The sequence below is a fragment of the Cibotium barometz genome, chromosome 62 (assembly GCF_041138505.1).
Source record: "Cibotium barometz isolate CiBa-2024 chromosome 62, ASM4113850v1, whole genome shotgun sequence".
Lineage (NCBI taxonomy): Eukaryota > Viridiplantae > Streptophyta > Polypodiopsida > Cyatheales > Cibotiaceae > Cibotium > Cibotium barometz.
The window spans coordinates 33,073,840-33,089,905 of NC_141107.1; the positions used below are offsets into that span (position 1 = coordinate 33,073,840).

Below are 16,066 nucleotides of genomic sequence, written 5' to 3' on the forward strand. Positions count from 1 at the left end.
GCCCAAGACTTTCTGATGTAAAATGGCCATGTAGCGGGTAGAATTCGTTGGCTTGCTTTTGTAGGGATTTGGTGCTGCGCTATTGAGTATGCACATGAGAGATGTATGGCCTCTTCTGACTTGAGATACATAGAAATACACACACTTCTTACGACCTTTTTCTGAAGGGCACAGCCATACAGTAGAGAAGTACTACCACATAATCGATCATCAAAGCACCTCTAGAGTATCCACATCCACGATGCACCGCTATCACTATATCGAGGCATTGGTTGTCTCTAAGCTCCCACAAATGACTTGTACTATGCACACATCAGGTACAACATAGGATGCTAATCCCTATATCCACTACCAGACATTTTGATTAGTTGACATGACGGATGGCCAATAAAACCTTGTTGATATCATAAGATCACGAAAGGAATTAGTTAGACGATTATACAACCCTATCACTCCTTGATGGTTAACAAAATGCAGGTCCTCATGACAAATTGGTAGAATTACGGGACTCTCTTCTTTTTTTGGAGCTGCCGTACACATCTTCCACCTCCTACTACTTGATCTCATTGAATCATTTTGCCTTCCTGCAAACTCTCTGTTTTGGATGTTTTGTTTTAGTTTTACTTTCAGTACCATGATGATGTACTCCATGGACATGATGTAACATTTTGGTCTCATACTTCATTTTGGCCTTTTGAAGACGTTTATACAACGTTCATTCTTTCTTTCTCTTTCTTTGTGTGCTCGCGCGTGTGTGAGGGCGTATGCACATGCGGCTGCTAGCATACAGAACGGACAGCTAAAAGGGCTGCAAGTGTGGCCTGGAAATTACCACTTAAATTATTATGATAAATAAGGCAATGTGTTTTCTCAGGACAAAACATTCATGGACGGGCATCAAAATTCATTCACAAATTTTTGAAGACTATGATGTATTGCAATACAAATTGTTGGCAGTCAATACACCATTACTACTGAATCCACAGGTACACCTTCTAAACAGAAGAAACAACTTTTACCCATGGAAAAACTAATTAATTTTTGAGCCCAGACCATCTCAGGACTGAATGGAAAAAGAGGCAAATACAAAAGAGCAAGGAGACCTAAATATGGGCCGCCCAGTTTTAACATATGCTGCAAAAGCTAAGCCCCACGTGAGCCCTCACATGGCTACTTGCTTCTAGCAAGGAGAGGATATGCGCCTGACTTTGAATAATTCATGGCCACCATAAATCAAGCTCTATCAAACATAAGAAAATCTTTTGAGCCGGTACATTCAGAAGCATGGCCAAAAACCTTATTCTGTGCATCCATCCCAGCTGAAGCATGTGAGTGCCTTCCAATACGACTCCTCTCCACAACCTTTTTGACCATCCAAGATCCACCCAAAATCCGTTTCCTTTCCTCCTTTGACGCTCTAGTCATGGACAGCATTTTTGACTTTACATGTGATTTCACTCTCGCTCGAAGCCTATCAAGGTGATGATCACACAATAAATAACCTATCTTTGCCCTAAGGGGGCAATGCCAACCCTTCCCATCAGATCTATTGCAAGGGTTCCCAAGGCCTGTGACATCCTGCTTCATAGATTTCAATCGTTTCTTATGAGACAGTCCACCAATTCCTTCACATGACTCTTTATTGGTGACCGGGTGCAGAAAATAGGAGCCTAGTGAGGGCTTCCTGCGTGTCTTACCTGTTCTTGCTCTACGAATAGCAGCACAGGCAGCCCAATACTGAGAGATGCCATGCTGTTTAGCTGACTTCGCATTTTCTAAACATTTATTTCCATCCTCATCATCTTTTTGTTCATCACCCTGCACATTCGGCTCCCTGTCAACTGAATGATCCTCATCTCCTACTAATGCACTGCAGAGAATAAACTTTGACTCTTCAAGTGGCATAAAATAGGGTGAGTTGGATACTATCTTCAAAACCTCCACTCTAGGTACAACACCACCCTCATGCAGGCCAGGGAGTCCTTGGTCCAGAATCCTTGAAACAGCTTCTCGAGAAGTAAGACCAGCTTTCCCAGCCTGCATAAAAACTTGATAGATGGAATATACAAGCCCCTCCTTCGATTGGTTAGCTGGATGATCAGAAGCAAAGATACCCATCTTTTCTGAAGGTTCATTCTTTGTAATGGTAGCTTCTGGAATCTCTTTCGAAGGTACATCTGCTGATAAAAAAAACTTTGAAGTGTAAGGTTGCATTTAGAAAGGGAGCAAAATCCAATTCTCCTTGCTTCACAAGTACATATGGAAGCAAAGCAGAAATTTCCTTTAATGCAAATCAGCTTGAAAAAACATTAAGGACAATAGAGATATGCGAGACCACATAAGGCTCAAAGTATCAAGTGCAGAATCAATGCAGAAATTAGCCAACATTCAATATTTCTTAGCTCAAGAAAGCTTAAGGCTTATAGACATGATCCCACCAAAATAATGATGAAATGAAATGTATTATCGCCTGCGGGAGGCCAAAAAATGGTATATGGGACCCCTGGAAACAGCCAAAACTGTTTACAAATAATCTGTCCACAAGGGAGAGGAGCAATGTGAAGCAAGTGCAAGATGACTTAGGCATGAAGAATCATGTCAAAAGCCTGGAGCTCAGTCCTCGATTGGCTGGGAATTCTGGCGATCCATGGAATACTGCTGGAGATCAAGAAAGGTGGCAAAGTAGGTACCAAGGGCTGTATGGGCCCATTGCTCATCTGGAGTAGCTACTGCAAGCTTTTACATATCTGAAGAAGCTGGGAGAACCCCTCCTTATGGTCAAGTAAGCCAGCCATTTGAACGTGTTCTTCAGTCTCCTTGCCATGTAGCTGGCAGAGTGCACATTGAGCATCTGCCGACTGCCCCCCAAGATCCGGCCTCAATACCAAATCTGTGTGATCAAGTGTGGAGCAACTAATTACTCTCCGTGCTCATGCCAGCACAAGTACAAGAATGTGTGGTTGAGTGCGGCTGTTTCCTGTGTACATGGTCCAATAATCAGGGTGGATGTGCATGCAATAGTCATTGAATATGAAACACTTCCGGCTGTCCTCCATCTCTGATGTACAGCATTTGATAGTTGTAGCTGAATCTGTGCCCTCTACACCTCTTTGAGAGCAAGGTCTAGGAACCTTTCAGCCGCCCGTCTCCAAAACCGTGTCCTTATGTCTAGGATCCATCCTTAAGTTAGGAGCTTGCATTTGAGGGTGAACTGAGGTTTAGATCCTGCTTCCCAGGCCAGCTTAGGTAGTCTATCATCCGGCATGTCCTTGACCTTTGTCACATATCTATAAACCCTCTCTCTGTTTGGTCCCACGTGAAGACATAGGGTCACCCAAAAACCTCCAACTGAGGAGGAGGGAAAGGAAGAAGAGGGGGGGGGGCGGGGGGGGGGGGGGGGGGGAACCTCTTACCAGATGTCTAGGACCCTGTCCAACTACCAAGGCAGTGACCCTGTTGTATCCCATGTGAAGGCCATCCTCCACCCATAGTGCCACCAAACATCGTCCAATTTGAAGTTGCATTGGCTTGTCCCCTAATGTGTCAGTGAGAGAATTCTGGGTCCAAATGTGAGAAGATGGTGCACGCTCTCCCACTCACCAACGAAGCAATCTATGCATGTGATGTGAGCAGCAGGTTGCTCGACATCTGTGCCAGTGAAGCTGAGGCTATGAGGAACCTACAACCTCTGTCAAGTAGAAGCTCCTCCCATCTGTAAACCTACAGCCTCTACCTGTAAGCCCAACAGGGCGTGCCGTGACCCAAGAGATAGAGATATAGAGAGAGGGGGAGAGAGAAAAGGGGTTAGGGAACTTTGCACAGTACACCACACTGAGCGGGGAACAGGCCCCGCCCCTGTCACGAACTTATTCAGGAACAATCCACGGGCACGCTGGCCAAGATCAATGCAATCAATGAATACAAAACAAACAAATATGCTGGTGTAGGATATCCAAGTCGATATCGATGTCGGGGCACAAGATCTCTGATGCCAAGCACACCACGGGGATGCCTCACAAGAATCTCTCATCAGGCTAGTATCAGATTCAATATCCAAGTCCAAGTCCAAATCCAAATCCAAATCCAAATCCAAGTGAACTCAATACTCAATCTTCAAGAAAATCCTCAGGAAGCTTCTCGAAAAAGCAAACACCAAGATGATGGATATATGAGTCTAATAGCCAATTCCCCCTTGCTGAGGTTCTGGAGGAAAACGTTGGTGGCTATGGGCGGCGGGCGACACTGCACAAGCAGCAACGGCGGTAGCGGAGTTGGGCTAAGCGGTGGCGGTAGCGGCTCTGAGCAGCAGTGGCTGGGCTAAGCTGAGGGGAGGTGAAGCCAGAGGTGAGGTAGATGATGAGGATAATGATCTCCACAACTTTACGCACTTGATGATGATGAAGGTGAGGATAATCTCCAAGCCTCCATGGATGAGGAGAAGGGAGATGTTCATGCTTCTTTTATACTTGAGGGAGGCTCCTGTTTTTTCCAAAAGCGGGCCAAGCTTTGCTTTTGCTTTCCTTTTCTTTTTAATATCTTAATAATAATGAAATATTGCTCATCTTTGCCAAAGTTCTTGATTTATGCTTTTCTAGCTTCAAGGCCTTGCTTTTTGGCCCTAGAGTTGCTTTTCGAAAAAGCGGCTTTTAGCTTTTTGGTTCAGCTTAGTCCCCTCTTTCCAACGGTGACCTTGGCTCACGGTCAACCGAGTTTGACTTTCTGCTTTTCCCTGCTTTTTGACCAAAATTGGTGCTTTTTCATGAGCCAACTTCAAGATTCCTATTCCAATGCTTTCATCAGTCTGTCCATGCGTCTGGGCATGAGTTCCATCATGTGAAAAAGAGCTAGGAGGGCCAAATACATAGTTGTTTCTCCTACCGGTACAAACCCATTCGTACCGTACGGTTCATATGGTACGGTACCGTACGATATCGTACAGTACGAGTTCCCCCCCCCCCCCACCTTGAGAAAAATATTCCAAATGCTAAAAAATATATAGAAATCTTGCTTATTGAAGATCCCAAATGCCCGCAATACTTCGCAACTTTCGTGTCCACTCAGTATTCCATATGGGGTTGCTGAGAGACCTAAAAAATCTAGCAAGGTAGACTGCTAGTGTACACTTGATTGGTAGGATGAGAGAATCTTGCTACATCACTTGGAGATCCCTGGTATAGGTAGGCTAGACAGTCAGATTCTCAAGTTATGTAGAAGATTTGGACATGGCCATTTTGATCTAGAGAGGAGTCCCTAAACCTATTACCATAGATGCACTGCACGTATTTGTGCAAGGATGGTCCCTAAGTCATAAACGCTACATTGGGAGACCTTCGGTATTGCATTATCCCTGCAGGTTCTTTTTTGGAGACAATTGGGAGAACCAACTGGGAGAGACACATCTCCATGTTCTAGTTCCTCAAGCACTGTAGACTCTTCCCCCCCCCCCCCCCCCAAAAAAAAAAAACCTTCCCTCACATTCAAGCTTGAAGCTCCATAGTTTGGAAGTGTTTTTAAAAAAAACGTATTTTATCATACATATCGTACCAAAAAATCCCGTACGGTATCGTATTTTCGTACCGTGACAACTATGGCCAAATAGTTACACTAACTGTCAAATAGAAGCCCATCAGCGAGCCTACAACCTCTAGGATAATCTTGATGAAAAATATCACAACAGTTTTACAGCTCCATCAAGACTCACTTCTGGCCTCAGGAGGTTACTTTGCAGCAGCTGCAAGCCTCCTGTGACGGATTTCTTGCCACCACGTCTCTGCCAGGAATGGAAACAAGATATCTCAGATGTAGTGTGCTTCAGTTGGACTGCCGAGGAGACATGGGAGTAGGAAGGTGGACCCATCAGCTTGTGCCCTTTTAGGGACAAAGGAGACACTTACCAACAAGGCATGAAAATCTGACCCTCCTCTGCACAGAGATTGAATCATCTTGTCAAGAAGGGAAAATTTATAACAAGGTCAATAGTCTATGAAATGTGCAGAGGGAATGCAATTGCCTCGACCATTGGGCATAGGTTTTCCTCAACCAACGGTTTCACTCACAAAAACAATATGGAAACAGTGACACTTGTCAACCTCGCATTAGCACAACCAGGGTGTTGCAAGAATCAAACTCTGATGTCATCTCCAAATGGGCACAGGTAAGCACCACAAAAGGAATGGGGGGGGGAGGGAGCTGGGTAGTGAAATAGTCCGCTATGACCACCACTATAATAGCACCTAAGAATTTGTAATGGTTAGGGAGGACAATCTTTTTGACGGCATGGCAACCCTTGGGATGATGGGCAGGTTGCACACCAAACAGTTGAGATGGGCTATTTGGTGGCGCTTGATGCCATAATTGGGCCATTTGTCATAAGGGTTACATACCTAATACTAATCCTTGAGATTATGACCTAATCTAGCAAGGTTAGGGAAGCCTTGAAATTAGGAAAAGCAAGCTGATACTCTGGTGGCTAAGGCTCATAATTAATAAATCCATGAATACTGGCTATCTATGATGATTGGATAGTTATTTATAGCAGCAATAGTCACTTTATGAGTGAGGCATGGGTTATTATCATGGAGGGCTGACACTTGGTTGGTGCTTGGATCAAGAGTAGTCATACTCTTGCCGAGGACATGGTGGCTCATAGATAGTCTTGCTGAGGGCCTGTATGGGCATGCTCTAGTGGTATGGGACGCCAAGGCAGATTTGGCATGGATCTATGGGAGTGAGCTTTAGCCCCTCCCTCGGGGGAGGTCTGTGGAGTCTGGACACACACCATGGTTGGGTGGTGAGCTTGCTTGCACCCTTTCCATTTGTTTTGTACTAACCTTGTGTTTAGCCTATGATTTAGGTGATCCATAGTCACAAGGAAACTCTCACCCGGTGATGTTATTTCAAGAAATCTTTGATCTACATGACACTAATGTGGGAAGAATGGTCAATAGGAATATCCTACATGTAGTTTGGTAGTAGCGGGACTTGGTGTTAAATCATCTCTCCAGCACATGTGCTGCCCTCAATTTATCAGGTTGGCAGTTTTTTTATTTCAACCATGTTTAAATCTCCTCTGCCTTTGGACCGCTAGTTATGGAAAACATTAATTTCTTGAACTTTTGGAGTTCCAACTATGTTCTTTCCAAGAAGCCGTTTCTTATCCGTTTCCATTTCCAAGATTAAATCATTTCCATATCCGATAGCCTTGTCGTTCTTGTTCCGTTTCCCGTTTCATGTGACTATGAGGTGATCTTACGGGAGGACTCTTACAGTTGGTATCAGAATGAACCTAATCAAGGAGGTGGAAAAGCAAGGTCTTCATGTCTCATGCGTGGTTGCAATATGTCGAGAATCCCTCGTATTTTTTTTTGGTAATTTGCTAGGGCTTTGATCTCGGTTGACAAACTATGGTGCCTTTTGCAGTTTTCTATCACACATGCTTGAAACATTTAGCCTACAGGGTCGGAAAGAGAAAGGTACATGAGAGAGGGTGCATGTAGAAAGTGTGCGATTCCATGGTCGTTTTTTGCATGTAGGAACCCTACGCACAGAAACCCTAGACAGCCAGCTTTGTGTTGGTGTGCATAGCCGTCATGGAGCGAGGTTGCTATCATGTGGCTGTTTGTTTAGTATACAGCCTGCTGCGCCCTGGCTGTCTGCTGCTTGTTGTTTTGCTGCTGCACTGAATCAACCATGACCTCATGTGGGTGTGCCTATTACCTATCAGATGCTTTGCATGCTCGCTTAACACAACTGCAGCCCATAGGCACATTTCCACACATGCCGTTTCCAACATGCAGTCCATGCTCGACTCATACTCGTACAAGCTGACATGGCAGCTCTACAGGTGTTGCTGCAGGTTCAGGTCGCCAGCAAGAGGGAAGGGCAAAAGCACATGTGAAGTTGAAAAATGCATAAAGGCCCTGTTTTTGGCAAAAACGTTTTTTGAAAGGGGTACTCGTGTGTGTGTGTGTGTGTGTGTGAGAGCGTACTCAAGTGTTTGTGTTTGTGTTTGTGTGTGTGTGTGTGGGGGGGGGGGGCGGGGCAGGAGAGAGAGAGAGAGAGAGAGAGAGAGAGAGAGAAGATATATTAACGTCTACAGAAGGCCAGATTGGCCTATGAGACAAATTTGTATACAAGGAGTTCATGTCCTAAGTATCATGGAAAGAAAAACTGAAATGAAAAGCTAATTGTAAGCCGGCCTCGGTCTTCAGACAAAACCAAAGGGCAGTGCAAAAACAAACCTGCACACAAAACACTTCAACACCTTGAGGATCAAGAAAAGGAAAACAAACAGGGGGAGCTAGAGTGCTCCTGCAAACAGTACACGGACACCGATTGGCCCCAAAACGCAGTGGCGCCCCTTGCGGTGTTTCTTTAATTGATTATAAGAGAGCCTTGATTACAATAAGGCTGGAAACTCAACCATCACAGTAGAATTCCTGAAGCCTGCAAAGACCCTGCATCATGGCTTCATATCCACTCGGCATCCACAAACAAGTCCAGCCATTGTTCACATCAAAGACTCACACATTGAGTCCTGCATACAGAAGCTTTCTCCCATGATCAGGGCTGCCACAACCATCCATAGCCTCTCACCCTATGAATAGCATCACACCCTCACACATCTAGTGCTTCTGCATCACAACATAGACTCCCAAACTGTCTCCCAAAAGAGAACTCACATCACAGCACAACATACCATACAGTCGACACACCTATACCAACCCTCTCTACCGTCCAAGGGTACTATCCATCTCTGCCATGGATTCCCTGTCCCTTGTCCAATCAGTAGCAAGGTTGTACCAAACATGTGTCCACTCCTTTGACCGCTGCTTGCATGTGACCTATCTCCTGGAGAAACCCAAATACATGTTTCCTCGAGAAACCTACGACCTATTTCCACATGAAACCCTTAGACCTGTTTCCCTTTGAAACTTTCGTCCTATTTTCATAAAGAACCATTCACAGCACCATTCAACAACAGTGCCAACATCGGCATACATCTAGTTACCTGTTCCCTCATGAAACACCTGGAAACATAGAGATTGCCCATAACTGTAGGTCCCTCTATTCCTTTCCAGCAGGAAGAAAACAATCTGCTCCATGAGCATGCAACCATGTGAGCTTGCATCACTCCCATGCCAAGAAACACATTCAAGTGACCTGTACTTGCAGCCGAAAACCCAAGCACATAGCTGAATTTGTTGCCAACCAAAAACAGTCCATAAACAGTCCTGGAGGCGCCTGTATACTCAGCCACACAGCAGCCAACCAATCCTCCAAGAGCCAAAGAAAGAGAGAGAGAAGTAGGCATGTGTCTCTGCCCTGTAGCGCAGCACAGCAGGCGACTTTAATCTCCTAAAAGCATGTGTAAACAAGTACTAGGCTGCGCCTCTGCACTCTGCAGCACAGCCCGACTGTAGCTCTTCCAAAAAGCAACCTATGACCAGCAGCGCAGATCTCCCTCCAGCTGTTTTTTGGACTCAATCCAACGCTGCCCGCCTATAGATCTTCCAAAAGCCTGTATCAGCCCTCAGCATGCAGCCGACAATCTCTGCACCAGCTCTATCCGCCTCCTGCAGCCCTGTATGTACCTGCGCACAAAAGGACCCTGCAACCTGCCACTTGCGAAGAGAAAAGCCTTGCTGATTCTGCGGCCTGACTGTGTGCCTATGGGGTGGAGAGAACCAGTCGAGCAACCTGTATGCCTCTGTCTCCTGCCCTGCCCTTCACAAAAACATGGGAGAGAGAGAGAGAGATCAGCGTGCCCTCCTGTGTACACAGCCGAGCAGCCCTCCCAAGCGAAAAAGCACCTTTTCATCAAAAGAGAGGCGCGTCTTTTCTGCCCGCCAGCCCCTCTTTAGAAAAAGCACACACATGGCCCCAATAATAGCATATGGGCCACGTTTACTTTCATAAAGGGGATTATAATGTTTTTAAAGGTTTTTAAAACCTTTTGTCCCCTCCCCCCACATGGGGTTGTCCACACATGGGTTTCTTTTTTTTTTAACTCCAAACTCATGCCATTCACACTGTCCACCATGTCCCCATGCACACCTGCATACTGTCCAGAGAAAAACACAAGGTCGTGACATACCCCCCTCTTGAAAAATAGCAAGTGTCCTCGATTGCACTCAATGGCACAGTAAGGCATCTTATGAGCAAAGACTCCCCATATGACAAGCAATGGCCCTCAAGTGCATCTGGGTGATGAAAAAAAATCATCCTGCACAATAAGGCCACACCGTCACGTGAAAGTGACAAACAACTCTTGCTTGTTCCTTCAGAACAAGCAGAAGGAACAAGCAGCAAAGTCTAAAACCAAGAGGAAACACGTAACCTGTGTTAGCCAAAAACAAAACCATGCATCATTCTACATATGCATGACACATATATGCATTCGCAAACAATATGCTCCTCAAAATGCTCTACCTACTCTTAAGTAACAGTCTAAGGGCTGCTCGCAAGCCTTACGCCCATGGGCATCCCGCAGGACCCACGACTGGTGGTACAACATGAGCATATGAAAGCACTCAATGCATCCAAACAATACATCCACTAAGTACTTCCCACATATGTCTCATGGCCATCCCGCATGAGTCACACCCAGTGGTGCATCCATGAACATAATAAAGTACTTGATGTATCATACCAATATACATGCATCACACGACACAATCCAGAGTATTACCCAATGTATTCTCAATGGTACCAAGATCCAATGGCACCAGAATACAATAATACCTCAGAAAGTGTATGCATACATGCACAAATAGAGTTCGATCCATATATCGATGAAGCAAACCAACTCTAGGACTGCTCGCAAGACTTATGCCCTCCACAGAGTTATCCATAGTTGCAGTTATAGTTCTTGGTGCGGCCGACTGTGAACCATACCCAACTTTACCATCTCATGTGACTAGTACACAATATCATAGAAGTTCCATAAGCAGATGTACTATCAGCCTCCAGTACCTTCGGGTGAATGCAAAGACGTCACCAAGCGACTCCTAGATAACAATTGAGCCTGTCTATAACAAGGGAGCGGAGGTGCTACCCCCCTCTTGAGCATCAGGCAATGCTCCAAACCCCAGCTTTGCTGAACCTGAATGAGCCGTAGCAAGAGTTGGCTCCAACTTAAAGGCATCAAGATAAAGCTGCAATACCTGAGGTGAATCTGCTAAGTCACTCTCCTCCATCCACTTCGCATCCATCAGTGAATAGTTCTTGAACTTCACAAGATAGCGACGGGAAACTTTACCTCGTACCTTTCTTTCCTTGTGTGCCAGTATCTGCTCGGGAATAAGAACCTCATCAAGTTCCTCCGCTTCCGACTGAGCCTCATCTGATACATCCTCAGGCACCCAAAACCTACTTGCACTCCATCCAAGTGGTAAGCACAAGTCCCCAATGAAGCATAGTAGATCACCACTGCTAAACATAGAAAGAAACTGCCTTCCGAACCCATGAAGCCTCCGTGAAGATACCACCGATGACATCGTGTCGAAAGCCATAGCCTTCAACCCATCTTTTGTACCATAACACTTCAACTGCTTCTTGTTCTTGGCCGACTACTCCTTGTCCTTGGTGTCTTTTCTCTTGAGCTTCATCCTCGGCTTTTCCTCTTCACCTCATATAGGCAAAGACACATAGTCTTGCACTTCCTTTTCACTTTCCACACGTTGAAGCTTTTTGATGTGACTCTCATGAGATAACCACAAGGTCACCCCCTTGGGAAAGTTGGTGATTATCCCAACCAAAGCAACCACGGACTCGCCTACTTGAGAAAGTCGACGATATCCCGGCAAGAGCAATCACGGGCTCGCCTCCTTGAGAAAGTCGACGATGTCCCGGCAACGGAACCTTGTAAACCGGCCTCGGTCTTCTGAAAAAACCAAAGGGCAGTGCAAAAACAAACTTGCACACAAAACACTTCAACATGATCAAGAAAAGGAAAACAAGCAGGGGGAGCTAGAGTGCTCCTACAAACAGTACACGGACACCATAGTTGTTTAAAAACGCGTTTTTTTCATGGAATAAAAAACATGAATGTTTAGAAACGTTTTTTTTTCTGGAACGCGTTTTTTTTGCATATGATTTTTTTTTGTTAAAAAAACCTTGGATAACGTGTGTTGCCTATCGTACGTTTTTTTTTCGCTTCTTCGAAGTTGCTGCTGCCGCCCTCCACCGTACACATGTCGATGCCCTCCACCGTACACAACCTGCTATTCGCACGCTGCTCCGCCTGCTGTTCCACTGTCCACGCCTGCTCCCTCTGCAGCAGCCTCCGCCTCTCTACTGCTCCCACAGGCCACCTCAAGGGCCAAGGCTGAGACCTGCTTCAGTCTCTGGAGTCTGCACTGTGCAGGCTGCACCCTGGTCCCTCCTATCTGTTGTTGCAGGCAGCAAGTTGCAACCTGCTCAGTGCTCCCGCCTCTCTACTGCTCCCACAGGCCACGGTTCACCTCAAGGCTGAGAATTGCTTCAAAGTTCAGTCTCTGCACTGTTCTCGCTGTGCACCCTGGTCCCTCCTATCTACTGCAGGCAGCAACCTGCTGAGTGCTCACTGCTCCCGCCTCTCTACCGCTCCCACAGGCCACGGTCCATCTCAAGGCTCAGACTTGCTTCAAAGTTCAGTCTCTGCACTATTCTGGCTGCACCCTGGTCCCTCCTATCTACTGCAGGCAGCAACCTGCTCAGTGCTCCCGCCTCTCTACTGCTCCCACAGGCCACAGTCCACCTCAAGGGTCAGACTTGCTTCAAAGTTCAGTCTTTGCACTGTGCAGGCTGCACCCTAGTCCCTCCTATCTACTGCAGGCAACAACCTGCTCAGTGCTCCCGCCTCTCTACTGCTCCCACAGGCCACCTCAGACCTGCCCCTTTTGCTCAGTGCTCCCGCCTTTGCCATTTGAAGCTCTGCTCCCGCCTTTTGTCTCTTCTACACCCGGTTTTGCCCCATTTGCTCCTGAGTCTTGAAATGGGCCGAACTCCCGATCCAGTGAATGCACATTAACTAATTCCAATGAAAGTGGCCAATCCAGGTGGAGATGCAAATATTGTGGTGACATTTATACAGGGAAGGCTACCCGTATCAAAGCCCACTTGGCTGGGTTAAAGGGAAAGGGCATTGCTATATGCCCTAGAGTGCCCAAAGATGTGGTGAATCAGGTACGAGCACAGATGGCTGCAAAGTCTCAAGATGAGAGAGAGGAGTTGTCAGACAGTGGTCAAGGTGTGACCAAAAGGGCAAAGAATCAAGAAGAGGAAAGTGAAGGATCGTCGGGTCAAGCTGGGCAAGATGTGGCTTCAAGTTCAGTGCACATGCAAATGCCTGTTAGTGGTGCACCGTCACGTCCACCTAAGTTGCCCATGGTGAATGCATTGAAAAGGGGGAGTGTGAAAGCAGGCATCCAAAAGCAAGCTGTGGCAGCAGCTACCAGGGAGATAACCAAATTGTTTATTCAATGTGCATTATCCTTCCACATATTGAAGACAAAGCGATGGAAAAGTTGCATGAGGGCAGTGAGCCACATCGGCTATGAGTGGGAGGGACCTTCATACGAGGCCTTGCGCACTCGTGAGCTCAAGAGAGAGCGTATGCAGGTAGAGGAGGACATACAACCCCTTAGAGCTACATGGGAGAAATATGGATGCACACTTCTATGTGATGGATGGTCAGATGTATGCAAAAGAAGTGTGTAAAACATTTTGGTGTCCTCTTGCAAGGGTACTATGTTCTTAAAGGCTATCGATGCCTCTTTGCCAGGTACAGTGGTGATAGGGGAGTTCATTTGGAGACACTTGCGTGAGGCTGTGATGGAGATAGGCCCAGAGAACATAGTGCAAGTTATTACAGATAATGGCTCTAATTGTGTTAGTGTGGGCCGTATGTTGCATGAGGAGTTCCCAAAAATTGTTTGGACTCCTTGTGCATCACATAGCTTGGATTTGTTGATGGAGGATGTAGGAAAGATGCCGTGGGTTGCCAAAGTGTTGGCCACTTCAAAGTTTATTGTCAAATTTGTCACAAAGAGGCCAAAGGTGCTGAACATCTTTAGAGTAGAGAGTGAGCTGCAGCTCCAAAAGCCCTCCTCCACTAGATTTGCCTACATGTTTATTCTAGTTGACAGGGTACTACGAGTTCCGGTCGGACTCTTGCGCACAATTGTTTCACGCGCATGGTTTGAGATGAATGAGGTGAAAGAAAGAAGGGCCAAATATGTGAAGTTTGAAACCACTGTAATGGGAGATGAAGCCTTTTGGAAGAAGGCTGAAGTGTTGGTGAGGATTCTACAGCCATTCTACAGTGTCTTATGCATCACCGATATGGAGGGCAGCATACTTGGCTTATTGTATGAGTATATAGACAAGATCGGTGAATGCATTAACAAGGCAGAACACTTGAAAGAAGAGGAGTAAATACATTACCACATTGACTAGGAAGTTGTATCATTTATGCATAACACACCTAATGAATTTTAATGTTTTATGTATAATGTTATTATGTTTTAATGAATCAATTAGGGTGACAGATCTTCGCAATGCGTGGCTCACTCAATGGGATTGGTTTCATAGACCAATTCATGCTGTTGCACACATCCTTCATCCTCTATGGAGAAATGACAAGCAATTCTTATGTGAGGAGTTGGAGGATGGCTGGAGGGAGTACATTGATGATTTGACTGATGGAGATGTGCAGCAGTTGAGGATACTAGAGCAGGAGCGCCTATACTTCCAGAATGGCAGTGCTCCCCATCTGGTAGGAACTTTGTTGCAACTTGCCTGTGATCCTAATTTATTGTTTCATTTATTATAGTAGCTTCTAAGTTCTTCTAATTTTTGAATGGCAGAGAAGCATTGCCATGAGAGTTCTCTCACAGGACTGCAGCTCGGGTCCTTGTGAGAGAAACCGGAGTACTTGGGCCCTCTTTCACACAAAGAAGAGGAATAGATTATCTACCGCTCAGCTGGAGCGTTTGGTGTATTGCCACTGCAACATTCGTCTTCTTGAGGAGAAAGGCAATCCCATTGAGCCTCGCCAGGTGAATGTCGACTTGATCGACATCAAGAAGGTGAAGGAAATTCCAGAGATTCTACCAGATGAGCGAGACATTTATGCTATGCTCTACGAGGAGGCCATGCAGCCGATTCGCACCACGCGGAGTCATTCGAGAGTAAGAGCCCGAGTTCAGGCCACGACCACTTCATCGGCAGCGAGATCTAGTGCTCGAGTTGGCATGAGTCAGGGTATTGCAGCACAGATAGAGGAGGCAAATCTGGATGATTCAGATGATTCGGATGATTCATCTACTTACACTATAGATTCAGAGGCTGAGGCATCTGATCATGATGTTGAGATGGATCAGGATGTGTAGACTCTAGAGTGTAAGTCTTCAGTCTTGACATTATTTTTATTTCATTTGTACTTGGCACTTGTGATTGGAATTTGACATTTTGATTCGACTTTGATCATGGATCATGGATGGTGGATTATGTTACTTGTCTCTTAGCTCTAGCCTCTGTAGCCTGAGTTCTTTAGTTATCATTCTTTCGAATCTCGATTTTTAAACTTTATAATGTATATGAATGGTTAATGTTGAATGGTCATTGGTAAATCGTTCCTTGGTCATTGTTTTCATGCACAAGGTTAACTTTTATACATGAAATCTGTGGTTCCAACATCCTAGGCTTAAAAACTATAGATACAAGCCATAATTACAGCTTTAAAAAATTAATGAATAAAAAACTTATCCAAAAATAAAAAACGTTTTTAAAAGTATAAAACTCGTATAAAACTTCCCGTTTTAAAAACGTCTGGCAACTATAACGGACACAGATTGGCCCCAAAACACAGTGGCGCCCCTTGTGGTATTTCTTTAATTGATTATAAGAGAGCTTTGATTACAATAAGGCTGGATGCAAATGGGAATTTCCCGACTCCACAATGTTTGGAGAACAAACTAATAAAATGCCATAACTAGACAAATTAATAAAATTCCACTATGCAAGCTGGTGTTCCCATAAGAGATGCAATAATTCTAACAAGCTTCCCATATGGTACTACTTA

At 45.4% G+C, this 16,066-nt stretch overlaps 1 protein-coding gene across 4 annotated transcripts in view; it reads right to left on the reverse strand.

Annotated features, from left to right (window-relative positions):
- Positions 1-907: 907 nt before the first annotated feature.
- LOC147604385 (uncharacterized) overlaps positions 908-16,066 on the reverse strand; it is a 31,142-nt gene continuing 15,983 nt past the window's right edge. For 2 of the 4 annotated variants that reach the window (XM_086795167.1, XM_086795170.1), the window contains exon 4: positions 908-2,177. In XM_086795167.1, coding sequence (XP_086651293.1) covers positions 1,234-2,177 — 944 coding nt within the window. In that variant the 3' untranslated portion in view covers positions 908-1,233. Of the gene's footprint in view, positions 2,181-16,066 lie in introns of all 4 variants that reach the window. The other 2 variants (XM_086795169.1, XM_086795166.1) reach the window with 1 other exon arrangement.